Genomic DNA, 20463 nt, shown 5'->3' on the forward strand with positions numbered 1-20463 from the left:
TTGTGTGTTAAGTTTGGAAGGGGTAAATAGATGATTCTATGTGTACGTAGATGTAGTAGCTGACACATAGGCTTGGTTTCTTCTCACGGCGTTTGATCGTTCGTGCGCGTCCCTCTGGAGTGGGGTGCATCGGTAGACACAGTGAAAAAGAGAGAGAGAGAGAGAGAGAAAGAGGGAATGAGAGAAAGAGAAAGAGAGAGAGAGAGAGAGAGAGAGAGAGAGAGAGAAGACTAGCGCAGCTTCGACTCTGACTCTTCTCTTCGTTTTCGTCGTCAGTTAAATTGCGAACGTGTCCGCGCGCGCAACGTTCTATCGTTTTCTTTTTCTCTTCTTTCTCGCTTCGTTTCGCTATACTTAAATTTTCCTTTCGCTTCGCGTCGTGACCAGGAACACGCGCATGCGAGTTCATTTTTCAAAAAAAAAATAAAGAGACGATAAAGAGAGAAAAATAAAAAAGAAAAATAGAGAGAGAGAGAGAGAGGTGGAAAATAGCCAGAGAATAAATAGCACATTGGTAGCTAGCAGAAATTCAGTAATATTATAGTAGTATAGTACTATTTCTCGCCTCTCTCAAAGTAGCATTACGGAAATAGACGTCTTGTGAAGAAGAAGGAGAAGAGAAGTGTAAAGAGAGAGATAAAGAGAGAGAGAGAGAGAGAGAGAGAGAGAGAGAGAGAGAGAGAGAGAGCGTGCGCTCCTAGAAGGAAAGTGAAAAGAAAGAGAGAGAGAGAGAGAGAGAGAGAGAGACTACAAATTTACAAGTTTATACTCTCAAGAAAAAAGAAAAAAGCTCTTAAGCAGGATGAAGGGTTTAACTTTGTCATTTTTGATTCTGACGACTGTGACAACGATAACAAAGGTAGCGTGGTGTCACGAGCCCTTCCAAGTGATATTCCAATGGAACACGATAGATGTGGTCTGGCCGACGGAAGACATGCGCCAATTAGCCATTCGAAAGGGCGATTACATACCAGCGAACAATTTGATAGCAGGTATTAAGTTTTGGAAAAATAAAATGTATTTGACGATACCAAGGTGGAAGGACGGAGTGCCCGTAACATTGGGAGTCACATCGGCGATACCAATCGAAAGAAATACGGCACCAAAATTAGAGGCTTTTCCTAATTGGAACATGCAAAAGATTGGCGACTGTAACGCTTTTCAATTGGTTCATAGTATGGAGATAGATCCGAAGGGTCGAATGTGGGTACTTGACACTGGAAGGCCCGCTGCCTTGACCTTGGACGTTAAGTCCGAGTGTAGGCCTCGCTTGGTTATCCTCGACCTTGAGAATAAGGGTGAAATACTTCGTAGTTACGAGTTCCCGGAAGATGTTGCCCCTCGTAACACGGCCTACCTCAACGACATCGTTTTAGATCACGAGGACGGTGGTATGGCTTATATAACCGACAACGGGAATGTTGATCCCGGTATTATCGTTTATTCTTTAAAGAATAATACATCTTGGAAGATCAGACACGAATCGATGAAGGCTAAAGCCGAGGCCGTGGGATTCATGGTCGCAAAAACTCATGTAATATTACCGATTCACGTAGATGGAATCGCACTCTCACCGGCGAGTAGCAAGGATAGACAGGTTTATTATTCTCCCATATCCTCTTTTCATCTTTACTCCTTGCCTACTTCCGTTTTAAAGAATAATACGAAGGACGTAGATCGATATGTTAAAGAACTTGGCCGAAAAAGCTCCCAAACCGATGGTATGGCAATGTCCGCCGCCGGTGTACTTTATTTCGGTCTTCTCGCCGATGACGCTGTCTCTACCTGGGATACCAAACAGTCCAACTCTTTCACAACTGGTCAAAGGATCATATCGAGGGATCACATTCACATGCAATGGCCCGATACGTTCGCTTTTGACGAGGACGGTAACTTTTATTGCGTTACCAATTCATTTCAAAACTTTATCAACAATCGCGTAGACATAAATGTGCCCAATTATCGTGTTATAAAGACACGTGCGTTATCCAAGAGTTATCAATATTTCGAAGACGGCTCGACACCAGAACTACCAAATATCACCGCTGGCGCCGGTACACTTTCCTACATTCTTCCATCGCTGTTATTACCTCTTTTCCTTCTCCATCTTTTTAATTAATTTTACGTCCATCCATTCATCCATCCATCCATTCATCCATACATCCATTCATACGTCCATTCATCCATTCGTTCATTCATTTTTTTTCGATTCATCGTAAAATCCATGCGTTCGAACGTATATATATATTTTTAGTCGATTATTCGACCGTCAACGACGTCTCGAAGCTCGGATGATCCCTTACGGTACTTTTTTTCAAGCATTAAAGAATTAATTGAAGATGGGTCTTAATATCAATGGAAGGCTGTTACAAATATCTTGACCTATATACGATGTATATACATACATACATATATATGTACCTATTAACGAAGGAGATTTCGTTTGAGCTACAATCGTCGATCTTACATATGAAACAAAAATGCAAATAACGAAGGATATATATAGAATGAACGAAAAAGAAAAAGAAAAATAACAAGAAAAAAGAAAAGAACAAAAATTTCGATTCGAATAGTGCGAATATTCGACTTTGTCTTTTCATCTTCTTAATATTATATCGATTTAATGTATTCTCTATGCATAAATGCTATGTCGTAAGATATATTCTAGATCAAGTTAATCAAGATTTTCGAAAACAATGAGGATTTGAAAGTTGACATTCCAATAAAAATATAATCTCCTTGTCAACCAGTTAAAATTATCTCGAGAATAACGACATAGCAAGAGTCGCGACGCTTATCTCTTAATTTTTTAATTTTTTAACCTTTGGTTTTATAATTGTCAAAAGAAAAGAAGAAAAAGAAAGAGAAAAAGGTAAAAAAGAAAAGAAAATATACATAATAACAAAAAAAGCACTAATGAAAACCTGAAATCTCTACGAAATTACATTTTCAGATGATACGAGTATATTAAGATGAAAAAAATCAAACGAAAGTAAAAAATTTAAAAACAAAAAGACACGAATGGTGACAACGAACGCACGACCTCGTTTCACGCGTAAACTTTGACTAGAGGTTCGAGATTAGAGAGAAACGACAACGTTACGCGATCGTCTAACGACAGAAGGAAAAAAGGGAAGAAAGATAGAGAGAGAGAGAGAGAGAGAGAGAGAGAGAGAGAGAGAGAGAATGAGAAAAAGAGAAAGAGAAAGAAAGAGAGAGAATCGTGAGTAGAACTTATTGTCAGTAGCCAAGAACATTCTTCTTGCGCATTGAACGTGTGAGAGAAAAGGAAGAAAGATAAACTGGCGTGGCAAGCTCCCGGGTTACTTTGTTACTTTGACCCAAGCAGAAAAACATGCTTGCCTTTATAATCATCTTACTTTTAATTGTAGTTTCTTAATATATCTATGTCAACGTGTTTGCAATTCACAATATTCCACCTTTTCAAACCGTTATGGGAACGACTCTCGTCTTTGATAATATCAAATCTGATGTTCAAAAGCACAAGTAGCTTTGAATTTCAATAGCATCAGATATATCATGAATGATTCTAGTCTCATCCAACGTATATTGGATAACGTCAAAACAAATACAAAAGAAACGTCTACTAGAATACAAATCGTTCATCAAATCTTTTATCACGATTCCTTAGTTACGTATCTCAAAAAAAAAAAAAAAAAAAAAACAAGAAGAAATGTCTGTGAAGAATAAATCACGATCTATGGATTAACGAGTTAGACGATAATCGAAAGGTTTAAATAAGCTTGAAAATATAGTTTCTCTTGAATCTTTATTTTATGTCATCGACAATTATTTGAATGAATAGTTAACAAATCTTTATTAATATGTGAATGAAAAATCTTATTAAAAATTAAATATTATTAAAAGATTAGAAAAAATAAAAATGGAGAATAATTAATTCGGCATAAATATTCATTAAAAAGAATATATATATATATATATATATTCTTTTCAATGAATATATATATATATACATGCATATGTATATAATATTTTATACGACTATAAAATCGATCAACAAGTATAAGACGTTGAAGTCATTTATTTAAAAAAGGAAATATTGCGAAGAAGGTTGTTCTATCTCTCACTTTCTCGTTTATAAGCGTTTCTCACAATTGTGTTTGCCTTTCGATACGCACAACGATTCGCGTTCCACTTTTCTTCTCTCTCTCTCTCTCTCTCTCTCTCTCTCTCTCTCTCTCTCTCTCTTTCTCTCTCTTCGTCTTTCTTTCTGTCTCTTTCTTGTAGATAGGTACTTCAAACGGAAAAGAAGCATCGCCTTGCCTCGCCTCGTTTCATCTTCTAAATGATGCCAAAGCGTGTGCGGGCGCGCGTGCGCGAGGGTGAGGCTCTTCAAGTGACGAAATCTTTCTTGTGAGAACGCTCTCGTAATCTCTTGCAATAGATAAACCACGATCCCACCCAGAGATAGATATTAATTCGAGATAACGTTTATACAATGTAATGAGATCTCACCCTCATTACGCTTTACATTAAATTCTATTTGAATCGAATAAACGATCGAAAGGCCGATAATAACACATGAAAAATGTTCTCGATTTATAAAACTTTCGTTCCTTTCTCCTTTCTTTCTTTATTTCATTATGTTTATTCATACTGCATACAGTACTTTGGAAAATCTACACTTTGCGTAATCTTTACCGTAGAAACGTAGTGGTAGAAAGTGAGATCTCGAGAAAGTGTTAGAGACGATATAGAAGCACGCAGGGAAGCACACACTTATGAATAATCTTTTCTAATTGGAATAATTAACTCATTTAAATTTCTGTTTTTTTTAACAACAACACGGAAGAGATACAATTCAACGAATTGTATTCGATAGTTAAACATCGTATTTAAAAAATGCGTGGTTTCGTAGAGATACACAGGTGTATTAGTGACATAAAAAACGAAGTATCTTCTTCACGTTATTATGTTATTATAAAAAAAAAAGTCGACTAATTCACGTTATGCAAATGTCGTTTTGTTTATACAAAATTCAAATTCGTTTTGTTATACAAAATTCAACTACCAAAGAACCACCACTGGCCTCTTTTGATTTTCAATCTTGCTGACCAATGCGTTTCTTTTCTCTTATTCACATTTCTTTTTCAATATTTCAGATACTCAATCACTCTCAAAACATTCATTGTACCTAACATTATTTGTTAATTTAATATCTTTCATTTTTTAATATCTTTTTCCCAAAAATTTTGATATAACTTTGCAATATCATATAGACTAATAAAGTAGTTTATTATTCCGTGAATATCGCTTTCATATACATTAATTAATTACATATCGATAAACACAATGATGTTATTTTATTAGGGCGAAAGTCTCTTATATGAAGATAATCAATCCAGGATAATATAACGTACGAAAATTCATGTACTGATAATTCAGTTATATATTATATATGAATTAATTTTCTCATTTACTTTTCATTTATTTTATTCAATTAATTAATATTATTAATTAAATTATCATGCTAAACGAAGCAGAAGTTCACAGAATAAATTTAAGTTATACTGATATAATTAAATTTTAAAAGCAACGCGCGTATAATATTAAAATCAAATAAATAGATGAAATTAATATATTTTTTATTAACGTATAAATTATAATATATATATTATAGGTGATTCACCCGATATATATATATATATATATATATATATATATATATGTATGTATATAGTATTACTACTATTATTTAGCGTTTATTTAAATGATAACTTATCAATAAAGAAGCAAATTCTGCATTTCCTTGTGTCCCTTTCGAAATCCTTTTTATCACTTTATTAATTATAGAGATTTTTCAAAACAATACATATAAATTAAAACAGTTAAAATAAATACTTCGAAATGATACGTGATAAAGGAGTTATGTGAAGAATTAGTTAATACTTGAAGTTGCTAGATGACGCGCAGTTCTGTTGTTAAGACGCCTGAAACTATGCAACGTTTTATACGTATAGGCATTGCTTAACTCATCGAATAGGATAACTCATCGTACTGCGCAGTCGCATCATGATACATGTAGAATAGATAAAATGAAGTAAACGATATAACCTATAAAATATTTTATAAACTCAAGTCACAATAATACTGAAATAATTAAATAATTTAACACGCAAATAACCAAACAAAGAAGGAAACGATGGATATATATGATTATTATAATACACTTGGCTGTTCTATGGATTCATCGTATGAGGATATAAAACATGCATATTATCATCGAGCACGTCAGCTTCATCCGGATAAAACCATTGGAACAGAGGAAAATACTAAAGAATTTCAACTTCTTGCCGAAGCTTGGTCTATTCTAAAAGATCCCGACTTGAGAAAAAAGTATGACACTGAATGTAAACAAGCAGAATTAGAATCTAATAACATTATAGTTCATGCGACTGTACATTCACATGAATTACAAGCAACAAATAAAAAGGATGTATTAAGTTTTCCGTGCAGATGTGGCAATTATTACAAAATAGATAAAGAAATACTCGAAGAAAAAAATTGTTCAATTTATGTGACTTGTGAAGAATGTACTTTTATTATCATTGTTAAAACATGATATTTTAAACAGTTTTTAGAAAGACAAACATTTTTGTAAGTTATATTTTAACATGTACAGTTATTGTTGAAGTATTGAAGTAGTAATGAAATTGTCCAGAAATCAATACAAAACAAAATCTTACCTGTACATTATTTAAATTAAAATTCCAATTTTTATTTTTTATCATATATCTTATGGGTCTTTAATAATCTTCAAACTTCACATCATCGTCAAAAATAACAAATGATTTTTTGAATCTTCACATTTTTTTTTACTTCTATTGTTATCATTATAAAAATAAATCTAACAGCACGTCGTAGAAAATTGAAACATACTATGCTCAAATATACATATGTATATACACATATAGTATATAGTTCTTTCCATTTAATTTTTTAGTTGTTGCTACATTTCCAACATTAAAAAAATATTGTCTATTTATATAGGAAACAAAATGTACAGATTCTATTTTACTGTTAAACAAATTTTTCTTTAATGTAACAAATTGTATATGACAGTATATTGTAAATAAAAATACGATTTTTCTAAAATGGAGCAACATTTTCTATTTCTTGTAAAAAATGATACAACAGATAACACATCCTTATAATATAAACTATTAAGCAATATACAAATAAAACACGATCCTTAGGATAACCAGGGTCCAATAATAAAAGATGCATTCACACAAAATGTATTTTGTTGCATTCCTTACAGTGCCCTTTCTATGGGCTTACAGACTTTAGTAAGAGAAAAAATTAATATTTTGAATTTTTTGCAAGCTTGCTTTTATCTATCTCAGGAATAATGATTGTGATTAAGTGCAACAGTTCGTTATTGTTTATATCAACTTGATTTACTGTAAATCCTAAGCTGGAATAATAAATAAATGCCTTTTTAATCTAACTTTTTAATTTACTTTTGACAACTCATAGGGGCTCTAAAGATCGTGATTATATAAGCGATGCTATAAAATTAGCATGTACATCCTATATGGGGATAATATGCAGCTCTTATTATTGCCCCTTGGTAAAAAAAATACTTTTATGAATTATCAAAAAAAGACATTCTATAACTTTCGATGCGAGCCTTTTCATTACATTTTCTTTCGATCATTTATGTTACGATTGCTTACATAGAATAAATAAATCCTTTTCCAATAATCCTAATGATCCGCTCATTTTTAGATCTTTTTATACTTATATAAAAGTCATTTTAATTTTTGAATATATTAAATGATGGAGATTTAATCGCCACACATATGGGATTACACCTAATGAAAATATTTATATATCACATATACGCCTATTTAACGTGAATATATCGAAACAAATTCGAATCATATTCTCCATATGACTCCAGAATTGCAATTAAGACTGAATTCTACCTCCTTATCAATTTGTATACACATAAAAGTTATCTTATCAGATTTTTGCGTTCCCAAGCAAAAAAAAATTTTTTATACATATTTCGATGTGGTCTTAAAATTTTAGTATTAAAAAAATTTGTAACTATATCTAACGATTTACTAATATTAGATATTACACGATTATATTCAAGTGATAGTTACAAAATCTAAATCTTTGTGTCCTCCCATATGCGTCTCTTTTTCAGTCTCACAACAATGTATTTCCCTTCTTACAACAAAAATTATGTTTCTAGATAGATACAGATTGATATCTAAATCATGCGGCATGATATTTGCATTTATAATAAAAAAGATTTAATTAGAAATTTCTTTTCTAAAAAGAAAGGAAGAAAAGAAAAACATCAATAAAAAAAAAATGACGTTCAAGTTGTAACTTATGTGGACAATTAATAATTAGTTATTTAAATTGCAATTCTATAAATAACCGTTTCATAATATTGATAAAATCTCACTTTTTTAGAAGAAATCTTTTTAATAGCCCACATAAATTTGCATTAAGATGAAAGAATTATCATGCCTTTTTTATATCTGTAACGATTTCGTTAAATTCAATAACAGCAATAATTCAGTATTACACTTATAAAGCTCTCATTCCCCAGAGGCTGTTGAGTCTTTTAAATCTCATATTTGTACACTGCAATTGATACACTCCGTAAGTTATGTAATTAATCCCGTCAATGTTAGACAACTCATCTAATCGAAGATCGCGCATAATGTCCAAAATTGACTTGAACCAACTTCTTCAAATTTCCACCATACAGTCTTATCACAATCACACCATGTAATACATGAAACATTGTACAGTAAATTGGTTATGCTACCTAATTAAAGTATGTACAGAAGTCGTACAAAGGAGCAGGAATCCAGTCTGTGAGAAAGTGCACTATTTTATCTCTACATCAAAATCGAGGACAAGAAGTTTTGTTTCCTCTGTACCATTACGACTACCAACTGCACACACCAATTTTGTGTCACTTGCACGTATTCTCCATACAACTCCACCACTCCCACCACTTTCTAAAGCAACTAGATTTCTTATAAATTCACCTAATAAATACAAAGAATTATTTAATCATAATATAATGAACTTTACTATAACATGATAATAGTTAATAATAGTAATTTCAATAATTACTCTAACAATATACACACCAGTTTTGACATCCCATAGCTTAACAGTACCATCATCAGATGAAGTAATCACAAAATGACTATTAAATTGCAGACAAGTAACCGCTGATTGATGTTTATTTGGACCAGAAAGTGTTTGAAGGCAGTGCCCACTAACAATGTCCCATACCTTGACTGTAGAGTCTGCATTTCCAGACACCAAAATATTATTACGCAATTCCATACCTGAAGTAAGAGACTGATGGCCCATAAGAGTATGTCTACAAGCACCAGTTTCTACTTCCCATACTCTTATACTTGTATCTAGTGATCCACTAACAACATGTACACCATCGAACTGATAAGCAAACAAAACATATCAATAATTATAAAATTTAATGCATAAAGAATATTATTTTCACGAAAAAAAATAGTTTAAGAAACGAAATATTGTGTGGATAAATTTAATTACACATATGTATATAAATAATATTTACTTGGAGGGAATAGACGCGATTAGTATGTCCTTGCAATGTATGAAGGCACTCCTCGCGTTCGGGATTCCATACTTTTACCATATAGTCATAAGCTCCACTGACAACTAATTTTCCATCATATTGCACACATCTGACAGCTGCCAAATGACCCACAAGTACATGTAGGCATTCACCAGTATCCACTTGCCACACTCTTAATGTGGCATCTCTACTACCACTAACCACTTTATTTCCATATAGATGCATACATCTCACTGTTGACGTATGGCCATACAAAGTATGTATACACTGTCCAGTCTCTGCATTCCATACTTTTAAGGTACGATCTGTACTACCACTAATCACAGTAGTACCTGACATTTGAGAGGACCATACACCACCTGTATGTCCAACCAATGTTCGTAAACACTAGAAATAAAAATATTCAAATATATGTAATTATACCTCGCACATATATAATTAATGGAAAATTTAATTGCTTATGTATTATAAAAGTAACATTTATTAGCTTTAAATTTTTATTAAAATACGTGATATATTTACCTTACCCGTAACAGCTGACCAAACTTTAAGAGTATTATCGTCAGAACCACTAACTATTCGATTACCAGAAAATTGAAGGCATGTAATAACATGATCATCATGACCTTTAAGAACTTTTGGCGTACGAATTGGCTTTGTTCTCCAATTCATTTTTATATTATGTTGTCGCATGTAAGCTTGTTTCCATGGCGATGAAGAGTTGCCAGGATTTCTGCAATTTTTACGTTTTGATGGAGGCAAATCTTTTAAATCATCTATACCAGCCGCTATACATTTCTCTTTCCACAGTAAATTATCATCTGCTAAAAATCTCCAATTTCTACAAGTTTGTGCTGCACGTAATAAATCCCTGGGTTCTAAGAAAGCCAATACCGATAAGGCTAATTCTTTTGGCAGTAAGGATATAAAATCCCTTTGAAATTGTGGTTCTATAACCTGCATCATATGGCGTACTTGCGTTGGTTCACATCTCTCTATTAATTCATCTATAGCTAGCATCCTTTCTGCGTTTGACCACCTCTGAAAATATAATAATATATAATATAAAACATACAATATGATAAATAATATTTGTAATGATCAATGAAATATTTTTAATAAAATAAATTCAAAGATATCTGTAAGCATACTTGAAATTGCAAAAGCCAATTATTCATTTCAGGTGGTGGATTATCTTTTGTTGGAATGACGCATCTAATGTGTTTAGCCTTATCATCCAGTTTTTTTGCATTCCTATCAGAAATAATAATATTCATTAGATTTATTTACATATAATATATAGTTTTTTAAGATACCACATACATTATATAAGATTTATCTTCTGGATTAAGTTTTTTGCATGGTAAACTAGACTCTGTTTCACTTTTCCGTTTTCTATGAGGTTGTACAATATCCAATGGAACACATGTGTGTAATATGGGGCTATGAACTCTCTGTGGCAAACATGGCTGAGCTTGTAATACGGGCGATGAACAGCTGCTACCTTCAATTTCTTCTTCGCATTCAGCATCACGAAATAAGCCAGAATCACTAATCTGTTTTATCATCAATTTATGATATTAGATAAAATATATATAATACACAAACCAATTCAACTAAGGAATAAGATGAACTTACTTCACTCTCTTCTTCACTACTTTCATCATCATCTTCATCTTCTTCATCTCCATATTCTTCTGATTCTCCATCTTGTGGAAAGGTGCAATGCATAGGATCTAAAGAACTAGGTCCAGGAACAACTTCGATACTTTCAATAGGACTTGGACTTGTACCTCCTGGTTTTCCTTCACTAAGCTTTTTTGATGATGTAGAAGGAACAGACATTACTGTATTTTCTCTCGTTTAGCAACCTGAAAAATCAAAAAAAAAAAACCTTTCAAAAAATAAAATATATGATATTAAAATATTATATCGAAAAGAATAAATTTCATAAAAAACATAGGTTCATTTAACTCTTGATTCTCTCAAAGATAATTTCATTTTAAAAATATAAGCATTTCTATCCAACTTTTAATATACATTTCTTAATTATAAACAGTTCTTACTTCACTGAAACTTTTTCTTAAGATTCTTTTATCTTCCAGATTATGTACATAACTAGAAATATATATATATATATGTATATATATATATATAGAGTATATTACTTAACTTTATCACATGAAATATTTATGTTGTAATATAAATCACAAAAGAATGTTTCTTATAAAAATTGCAGTTTTATGACGGCCAATGTATAGTAGAAAATCTTGTTTATGTGACCTTTGCTAACCTTGAAGTACTTAGTATTATATATTGTTGAATTTATCTCAAAAATGGCTATCATTTATTAATAAATACGACACTTCATTTAAAGAAACGAAGGTGATCTTTTTATCTTGTTAATCTTTTGCAATGGAATAAAACTATTTTTACTATATACTTTATAACACACTTATACTCCCAATAAAACTGTATAACTTTTGCTCAATCAGGAAACATTTTTTTTTTTTTTTTTTTGTAGGATTTATATTACAACGGAAATATTTCAAGTGATATAATCATATGATATACTCCGTATATATACATATATAAATAAGTCCTAGATCCAATCATGTAGAATACAAATGCCTATACCGTGCACTGTGTTATTTAAATTAACCTTATCATAAAAAAAATTAATTTTTCGATATGAGTATTTGATTTATAAATAAAAGTAGTATATGCATATACATATGTAACCATATTTCTTTTATTATATCAAACATTAGACTTTTGGAATAATGAGTAACAAAGAGCTTATATTTATTAGTTCTTTAATAAACACTAGTAGCAGCAGTTCATGAATGATGCTTTATCAGTAAAAATAAAGATATTTAACAAAATTTTTGATATAGAATTGACAAATATCTTACATTATACAATCGAATTAACAGTTGACAAAGAATATGTCATCAGAATCATAATATTTTAATATTCTTCGTGTGATGTATAATACATCGATGTCTCAGAAAACGTGTCGACGCCGTGTACAGTATATAACTCCAAGGGGCAAAGGAAAAAGGGAAGAATCTAACACGAGTGAAACAGAATCGACGTACAAAATTTCGATCACAAATTGCTAATCACGTAATGCCATTTTAATATGGGAATTATAATATTATTCGCTATTAATAATACATTATTAATAACACAAATTTGAAAAACGTCTTAACCTTGATTAACTTTTCTATCGTGGCCTATCATTTGAAACCTAGCCTAGAACACCATAAACGTGGGCCAGTCAGCCACACCCCGTCTTTTTTATATTTTTTTTCCCAAGTCAGCTTAACTACCTGAGTCGAAAGACGTTGAAAAAACTTCATAAAGAATATTCATACTTGGGACACTTTTCTTCTTTGCCCTTCCTCAGCGGAGTCAAACGTCTTGACGGTGTAGCGTTGTTAAATGTCTATTATGTTTTTCTATCAAATTAACGCAGTATACATTTTTTTTCGGGGAGTATTACTTGCCGAGATCAAAATGTGAAAATAATGATATTAGGTAAAGATAATTTTTTAAAAGCAAGCGCTAAAATAAAAACAGGATACACGTATAAACACGGCAAAGAACCCATCGGTAGCCCGTGGCAGCTCCGAGGTTGCTTTCCGAACTCCGGTGATACAGAAACCAAAAGCAGGTAAATGCAGGGGAGCCAAACTCATGTAAGAAACTTTAAAGGTTTCACAAGGGAACCCCTAGTTTTCTATAGGTTTTCCATTGTCGCCATCATGTGGATTATCCATTCATTAAATTTACAATTTTTGTATATATGTCATGTATAATAAGAGTCGATCAAAAGTTTCTAAGTTTGTAATTTTATAATTTGAAAAAAAAGTCTAAAAAGTCTTGAAAAAAGAAATAAATTGATTTGTAAAATCATTTAGAAACTTTAGTATCATGTTCATAAGATAATTCAGTATCATTTTTAAAGGTTGCTTGGACTGAATTTTGAAAACAAACCGTAATAAAACAGATATTACCATATTCTATTAATATTCTTACCTTCAAGCCGTACATATAATTTTTAAAATTCCTGCGAGTAAGAATTTTTAGAAATTCTTACATCCAAAATAGGGAGTAATTTTATTTTTAATATTTGATCGATGTTTGAAAACGAACATGAAATTGTATATATACATACTCGTTTATACATAACCATCTTTAAGCTTCATACGTATTTAACTATATATCTACTTTGTTGGATGCGAACACGTCGTAATATATATATCATTCAGTTTAATCCACGTGCTAGATGTTTTCAGATTAAATGAGGTTATAATTTTATCGGATTATTTATTGATTACAATAAATATTGATACCTTTATTATCATATGAACTATGACATTTCATTGCGAAAAAACATATTTTATTTTTCTTTTTATATAAAAATTTGGTATAATAAGAAAATGAATTAATTATATAGTACATAAAAGTAATAATTACTGTAGAATAGAAATATCGGTTTTGAAAATGGTTTAGTAATGAGCAATAATTATTTATTCTGAATACTTTGACAAAAATTCTTAATAACAATGCTCATAAAACTGTTGTCACGGTATATTTTCAAGAAAAAATCAGTAAAATCACATTTTATGAGCCACTGTTATCATATAGATCATAACGATCTTGTAGCTAATATTTCCTTAATAGGAATAAAAAGAATTTTAAGACAAAATAATATTGCATTTTTAGAAGGTCATGCTTGTATTAGCATGAATTGTCCTATATGTGAAACCAATAAATGTATAAAAAATCCAAAAATTTATATAAATAAAACAACAGGTAAATATATTTAAATTTTCTAATTCATTATTAATAACTATATTACATACATATGTATATGTGTTATTTCTAAAATAAATATTACATACAGGATTCTTTATGTGCGATAAATGCAGGTGCATTGGGCCTTGGAATATATTAGAAAAATTGTTATCATTAAAAATAACTAGTAAGACAATTGAGGAATTGGAGAAAATTAAAAACAGTTTATCGGTGGATAAAGATTATGTAGATGAATGGAAAATTATAAAAAAAGATTGTATAAAGATTTCTAAATTATGCAAAGATAAATATGACAAAATTTTGGATATGCTTTCATTAAAGGTATATAAGCAATAATATAATGAAAATCTATTAAATTTATATTTTTTTCTATTTAATTTACAGAATATATCTCAAGAAGATATATCCATGTTAAACTGTTTATACAATGAAAGTAAAAATATTCTTTATTTTCCACTATATGCTTTTGGTGATCATCTTGTTGGTTTTAAGCAATTGTCTTTAAATACTGGAACTGAAATAACGATTCCAACTTCTAATGTCAGTGGGCTTATAATTTATAGACAGAAAAATACAAGAAGTGATACTACTGCTGTTGTTGTACCAACTATTTCAGATCTGTTAGCACTAATATCTCAAAAATCAGTGAACCTCATCATTTGTTTGCCATATAATTTACAATATTTACCTCAACAGATATTACCAAGTCTAGAAAATTTTAAAAAATTAACTTTATGGTTTGGAAATGATGATTTAAGTTGGGATGCGGCACGACATTTTGCCAAAAAATTGAACGAAGAAAGATGTTATTTTGTAAGATCGACAGATCTACAACCCAGGCCAAAAGTTGCTGTTGATTTAAAATATGACATTAGAAATATTATACATAATGCTCAACCAATATGGCATCAAAGTATTACTACTTTTCGCTATTTAAGACATGATGTTTTAAGTGATTTACAAAATATTGATAAGGTTCAAGGTGTAAAATGGAAACGGTATCCAGCTCTAAATCGTATTTTGAAGGGCCATAGGAGAGGGGAATTCACAATATTAACTGGTCCAACTGGTAAAATAATAATGTAGTGATATCTACAAATTATAAATATATACTTTCTATATTTTGTTGCAAAATTTATTTCTAGGATCTGGTAAAACTACATTCATGAGTGAATATTCATTAGATCTGGCAATGCAAGGAGTTAACACATTATGGGGTAGTTTTGAAATTAGAAATGCACGGTTAGCAAGGACAATGTTGCAACAAATGGCAGGTGTTTCTCTTTATGATAATTTAAGTAATTTTGATATGTATGCAGATGCTTTTGAAATGTTACCTATCTATTTTATGACGTTTCATGGGCAGCAAAGTATTAAAGTTGTTATGGATGTAAGTTTATAAAAATTAATTATTCAAATTTTATGTACATAATAATTGAATTAAAGACTTATTTGTTATGTCTTTAGGCAGTAGAGCATGCAACATATGTACATGACATATCTCATGTGATCATTGATAATATGCAATTTATGATGGGAATCTCTGATGAATCCAAACACATAGATAGGTAATTCATTAACATCAAAATTGAACTATGATCTCAACTTCTTCTTGTATGTAGGTTTTGGAGACAAGACAAGATAATTTCTGCATTTAGAATCTTTGCTACAAAATATAATTGCCATGTTACACTTGTAATTCATCCGAGAAAAGAACGTGATGATGAAGAGCTAACAACTTCATCTATTTTTGGAAGTGCTAAAGCAAGTCAAGAAGCTGATAATGTTCTCATTATACAAGACAAGAGACTTACTAATATAAGAGGAAAAAAATATTTACAAGTAAGAGTATATTAAAATATATATAAATTTTACATTGATTACATAAAATTGTAATAAATATAAATCTTTTTCTGTTTTTTCTTTTTTATTTTATATTATAGGTAGCCAAAAATAGATACAGTGGCGATTTGGGTATTATGATATTAGATTTTGATAAAACTAGTTTAAGTTATGCAATTAAGAAAAAATCAAAATCTGAAACTAAAAGTACTACAAAGTCTGATTCAGATAAAAAATTAGAATTATAAAATATAATTAAAACCAGAATTAGGAATAAAAATTAATTTTCTTGTACAATATAATTAGTAGTTTTGTATTCATTTTTTAAAGAAAATACAAAAGCACTTTATAAATGTATATTTGAAAAAAAAATGTATTAAAAAATATATGAGATTATATTTATTGAAATGTTTTCATCACTTCATTTGATACAAATAATGTTATAATTTTCGAATCAATTAGAAATATTTTCTAATATAAGTAGAGCTGATAAAAGGAGTGATTAGAAGAATATTCCGAAACAGTCGGTTTTATCTGATTATTCTTAGTAAGGAAAAGGGACGGAGCAGGACAGAGTATAAAAGAAAGAAAGAGAACAAAAGATCTCTTTTAATTTATGGTTATTCATTAATTCATCCGCGATTCATAGTGAGGATTTTTAGTATACGCATTTCTATGTGATCTATTAAAAACTACGCTGATAATTATGCTCAATAAGACAATATTTCGAAATTTTGTTTTTATTTTTTTGATAACTAATTTCACGCGGTCTATTCAATGTAATGAACGTTTTAAAAAGCCGACAGTATTGATAGCGATTCTAATTAGAAATAAAGCTCATACATTACCATACTTTCTAAGTTTGTTGGAACAACAAAACTATCCTAAAAGTCGAATAAAATTATGGTAAGAAAAATAATTTCTTTTTTCAAAGATAAAATCATCGATTTAACCTCACTTTTCGACAGTCGATATTTTAAATTATATATATATATATATATATATATATATATATATATATATATATATATATATTATAGACGAATTATGAATTATAAAAGATATATAATATTTACTTACAAAATTATTAATGAATTCATTTGAAATTTTTAAGAATAATCAAATTGAGTACACTATTCATATGCTTTTAATTTTATTCTGTTTTTTAGGATCTGTAGTGATAATAATATTGATAATACAAATGAGATATTAAGAGCATGGTTAGCAGAAGAATCAGAAAAATATCATACTGTTGACATATATATAGATGAAAAGTCTAATGGTTTTGAAGATGAAGAGAGTAATACAGATTGGTCACTTCTTCGATTTACACATGTTATTAATTTACGTCAGGAAGCGTTGAATTATGCTAGAAAAATATGGGCTGATTTTATTTGGGTAATTTTGAATGTTAAAATGTTATATATATATATAAAACTTCAAGAGAATTGTGTTTTATCATAATAAAATCTAATATAATAATCTAAAAATTTGCAGATGGTCGATGCTGATATCTTTTTGACAGATCCAAATACTTTAACAAATTTAGTATCGAAAGGGCAAGTTGTGGTTGCTCCTATGCTAAAATCAGATGGATTATATAGTAATTTTTGGGCAGGGATGACTGAGGATTATTACTATCTTCGAACAGAAAAATACCAATTGATCTTATATCGTGAAGATGTAGGATGTTTTAATGTTCCCATGGTTCATAGTGCTGTTCTTATTAATTTAAATATGGTACAATCAGATTGGTTGACTTATAATTTTACAAATTTAGCACAATATGATGGTCCTTTGGATGATGTTATAACATTTGCTGTTGGTGCTAATAATTCTGGTAAGTTAAATCATATTTGAATCACTTATATTATATAAATAATGGAAAAATTATCTAAATATGCAGGTGTTCCATTATATATTTGTAATGATGAAATGTACGGATACATCATGGTACCATTGGGAAAAGATGAAACAATTAAAGAGGATCTTCATAGGTTAACAAATATAAAATTAGAAATTTTGTGTATGTCAACATGAAAAATTTTTTATATTACATTAATTGTTTTTATTTTTATTATATTTTCTATGTTAAAATGATTTTAGCAGAAGATCATTTATCATTATCAAATAGTATGGAAAAATTCATATCTTCTCCGAAAATAGACACATTGGGATTGGACAATATCTATATGATAAATCTTTTGAGAAGACCAGAAAGACGTACTAGAATGTATCGTCTCTTTAAAGAACTTGGTGCACATGTAGAAACTTTTAATGCTGTGGATGGTAGGTAAGTTCTATTTAATACAATGTATTGTTTATGAGATAAAATAACTTATCTTTTCTTATTTTTACATATTTCTATTTATTTTATTATAAATTTAATTTATTTTAATATCTTCAAATATCTGTATCTTTTTGTTGTAGAATGTTAAATGAAAGTGCACTTGAAAAATGGGGTGTGAAATTAATGCCAGAATATGAAGATCCTTACCATAAGAGGTAATTTAGAAAAGTAGAACATGTATAAATATATTTAAATAGAACATATTTTAGATACATATGTTTTTTATTGTTTTTAGACTTATGACAACTGGAGAAATTGGCTGCTTTTTAAGTCATTATATTATTTGGAATAAGGTAATGTAATAAAATTTTATAGTAAGTTAGTAGAGATCAATTGACTTTTATTATTAATAATCCAATTATCAGATGTTAGAATATAGATATGAACGTATCATGATTCTGGAAGATGATATTCGTTTTGAGCCATTCTTTCGACAGAAATTGGATTTTGTTTTGTCCGAATTGAATACATTAAGGAATTCATGGGATTTAATGTAAGAGTTATATTTTCATAAACTTTAAATTTTGTAACTTTTGATACAAAATTACTAATACTCCATAGATACATAGGAAGAAAAAGATTAATGGAAAAAGAGGAATCGTGGGTACAGGGTTCTAAGTATTTGGTACACGCAGCATATAGCTATTGGACACTTGGTTATATTTTATCAGCCACTGGGGCCAGGAAACTTGTTGAGGCTAAACCACTTGAAAATATGATACCTGTTGACGAATATATTCCTATTTTATCAAATGTTCATCCAAGGTAAGTCGAATATTTATACAAAGTTTCATCTATGAAAAAATATAATAGAAGGAAACAGAAAATTGTAAGTAAGCAGAAAATATATTTATTTTTTTGTTTTCAATACAAGAGATGATTGGAAAAAGCATTATCCAGTACGTAATTTGACGGCGTTATCCACGAATCCTCTTTTGATACATCCAACTCATTATACTGGTGATCAGGGATATATAAGTGATACGGAAAATTCCAAGATTATTTTTGACAATCAAGCAAGCAATATTTTGAAAACTCGAGAAGAATTATAAATAACTATAAAATATACTTAATTTACAAAGCACAATATTATACATGAAATTTTATAATCATGCAATTATTTCAATTCATTGTAAATCATTCTATTATAATTTTACTTGTATTATTCTTACGAAGAAGGCGATAATCGTGCCATAATATTTATAACATTTTTTTGCAATATTTATCAAAGTAATCAATGTATTATTATTTCATATTACGTGTTGTGTATCATTTAATAATTTATTATAGTACTCATCTTAATATCAGTAATACATCAAATATATTTGTATTTTCCTAATGGTTAGCATTTAATTTCATAAAACTAATTATAAGAGATCTACTATATTAATAAATGTGTTCTAATATGTCTAATTTTATATTTTATATTATATGTTTACATAATGATATATGGTATAAATAATATGTATGTGTCTACATTTTTATATGAGTTGTATGGCCATCCTGCAAAAAAAGAACTTCTTTATTCATGATTAGTTTTATAAAGTTAATAAAATACAATAATTTCAGGATAACTCGCTAATTATAAATCATGTTCTGCAGTTTAAACTAAATTAAAATAAATTAAATTAAATTTTGGAAATGCATCGAAATATGCAGCCTTTCGCCCGGTAGTACTTGCGTCTCATAATTATATATATAATTTAGTTGCAGATTTTAGATAAAATTTGGACACAGATTTCGATACTTCGCAAGTACTACCGACCCAGGTCCCACCGCGTGGAGGTAGCTGCATCTGGGG

General features: G+C 29.8%; 5 protein-coding genes across 11 annotated transcripts; 4 read left to right on the top strand and 1 right to left on the bottom strand.

Annotated features, from left to right (window-relative positions):
* The first annotated feature begins 259 nt into the window (after positions 1-259).
* LOC122632076 (protein yellow-like) lies at positions 260-3176 on the top strand. Its single transcript, XM_043818529.1, has 2 exons — positions 260-481; positions 721-3176. The coding sequence occupies exon 2, from the start codon at positions 803-805 to the stop codon at positions 2117-2119; it is 1317 nt and encodes a 438-aa protein (XP_043674464.1). The 5' UTR covers positions 260-481; positions 721-802; the 3' UTR covers positions 2120-3176.
* A 2564-nt stretch (positions 3177-5740) lies between these two features.
* On the top strand, positions 5741-7141 carry LOC122632080 (dnaJ homolog subfamily C member 24-like). Its single transcript, XM_043818532.1, has one exon. The coding sequence runs from the start codon at positions 6185-6187 to the stop codon at positions 6602-6604; it is 420 nt and encodes a 139-aa protein (XP_043674467.1). The 5' UTR covers positions 5741-6184; the 3' UTR covers positions 6605-7141.
* On the bottom strand, positions 7133-13324 carry LOC122632075 (F-box/WD repeat-containing protein 7). 6 transcript variants are annotated; one of them, XM_043818526.1, is made up of 8 exons: positions 13024-13324; positions 11282-11514; positions 10967-11199; positions 10795-10897; positions 10166-10684; positions 9623-10030; positions 9168-9483; positions 7133-9062 (listed from the first exon to the last, which is right to left on the bottom strand). In XM_043818526.1, exons 2-8 carry the CDS (start codon positions 11486-11488, stop codon positions 8899-8901), a joined length of 1950 nt encoding a protein of 649 aa, XP_043674461.1. In that variant the 5' UTR covers positions 11489-11514; positions 13024-13324; the 3' UTR covers positions 7133-8898. The 6 variants fall into 6 exon arrangements, with proteins under 6 accessions (XP_043674461.1, XP_043674460.1, XP_043674459.1 ...); XM_043818525.1 differs by having other exon boundaries at positions 12979-13324; XM_043818524.1 differs by having other exon boundaries at positions 12859-13324.
* A 346-nt stretch (positions 13325-13670) lies between these two features.
* Positions 13671-16639, top strand: LOC122631735 (twinkle protein, mitochondrial). 2 transcript variants are annotated; one of them, XM_043817781.1, is made up of 7 exons: positions 13671-14467; positions 14559-14791; positions 14855-15539; positions 15616-15860; positions 15938-16038; positions 16093-16312; positions 16414-16639. In XM_043817781.1, the coding sequence occupies exons 1-7, from the start codon at positions 14218-14220 to the stop codon at positions 16558-16560; spliced, it is 1881 nt and encodes a 626-aa protein (XP_043673716.1). In that variant the 5' UTR covers positions 13671-14217; the 3' UTR covers positions 16561-16639. The 2 variants fall into 2 exon arrangements, with proteins under 2 accessions (XP_043673716.1, XP_043673718.1); XM_043817783.1 differs by having other exon boundaries at positions 14349-14467; positions 14584-14791; positions 16414-16635.
* Positions 16640-16832: 193 nt separating this feature from the next.
* Positions 16833-20304, top strand: LOC122631736 (glycosyltransferase 25 family member). Its single transcript, XM_043817784.1, has 10 exons — positions 16833-17218; positions 17482-17710; positions 17810-18152; positions 18219-18338; positions 18419-18605; positions 18743-18817; positions 18898-18955; positions 19028-19155; positions 19224-19427; positions 19537-20304. Exons 1-10 carry the CDS (start codon positions 17019-17021, stop codon positions 19712-19714), a joined length of 1722 nt encoding a protein of 573 aa, XP_043673719.1. The 5' UTR covers positions 16833-17018; the 3' UTR covers positions 19715-20304.
* Positions 20305-20463: the final 159 nt, after the last annotated feature.

This window comes from Vespula pensylvanica, chromosome 9 (assembly GCF_014466175.1).
Source record: "Vespula pensylvanica isolate Volc-1 chromosome 9, ASM1446617v1, whole genome shotgun sequence".
NCBI classification, from domain to species: Eukaryota; Metazoa; Arthropoda; class Insecta; order Hymenoptera; family Vespidae; genus Vespula; species Vespula pensylvanica.

Coding starts and splice junctions, on each gene's coding strand:
- LOC122632076 (XM_043818529.1), top strand. CDS start 803: ATGAAGGGTTTAACTTTGTCATTTTTGATTCTGACGACTGTGACAACG.
- LOC122632080 (XM_043818532.1), top strand. CDS start 6,185: ATGGATATATATGATTATTATAATACACTTGGCTGTTCTATGGATTCA.
- LOC122632075 (XM_043818526.1), bottom strand. CDS start 11,488: ATGTCTGTTCCTTCTACATCATCAAAAAAGCTTAGTGAAGGAAAACCA. Junction 9,484..9,622: donor ATCGCGTCTATTCCCTCCAA/GTAAATATTATT, acceptor TTTGCTTATCAG/TTCGATGGTGTACATGTTGT. Junction 9,063..9,167: donor GCTATGGGATGTCAAAACTG/GTGTGTATATTG, acceptor TGTATTTATTAG/GTGAATTTATAAGAAATCTA.
- LOC122631735 (XM_043817781.1), top strand. CDS start 14,218: ATGCTCATAAAACTGTTGTCACGGTATATTTTCAAGAAAAAATCAGTA. Junction 14,468..14,558: donor TTATATAAATAAAACAACAG/GTAAATATATTT, acceptor TATTACATACAG/GATTCTTTATGTGCGATAAA. Junction 16,039..16,092: donor GAATCCAAACACATAGATAG/GTAATTCATTAA, acceptor TCTTGTATGTAG/GTTTTGGAGACAAGACAAGA.
- LOC122631736 (XM_043817784.1), top strand. CDS start 17,019: ATGCTCAATAAGACAATATTTCGAAATTTTGTTTTTATTTTTTTGATA. Junction 18,956..19,027: donor ATTATATTATTTGGAATAAG/GTAATGTAATAA, acceptor TCCAATTATCAG/ATGTTAGAATATAGATATGA. Junction 19,428..19,536: donor TTATCAAATGTTCATCCAAG/GTAAGTCGAATA, acceptor TTTCAATACAAG/AGATGATTGGAAAAAGCATT.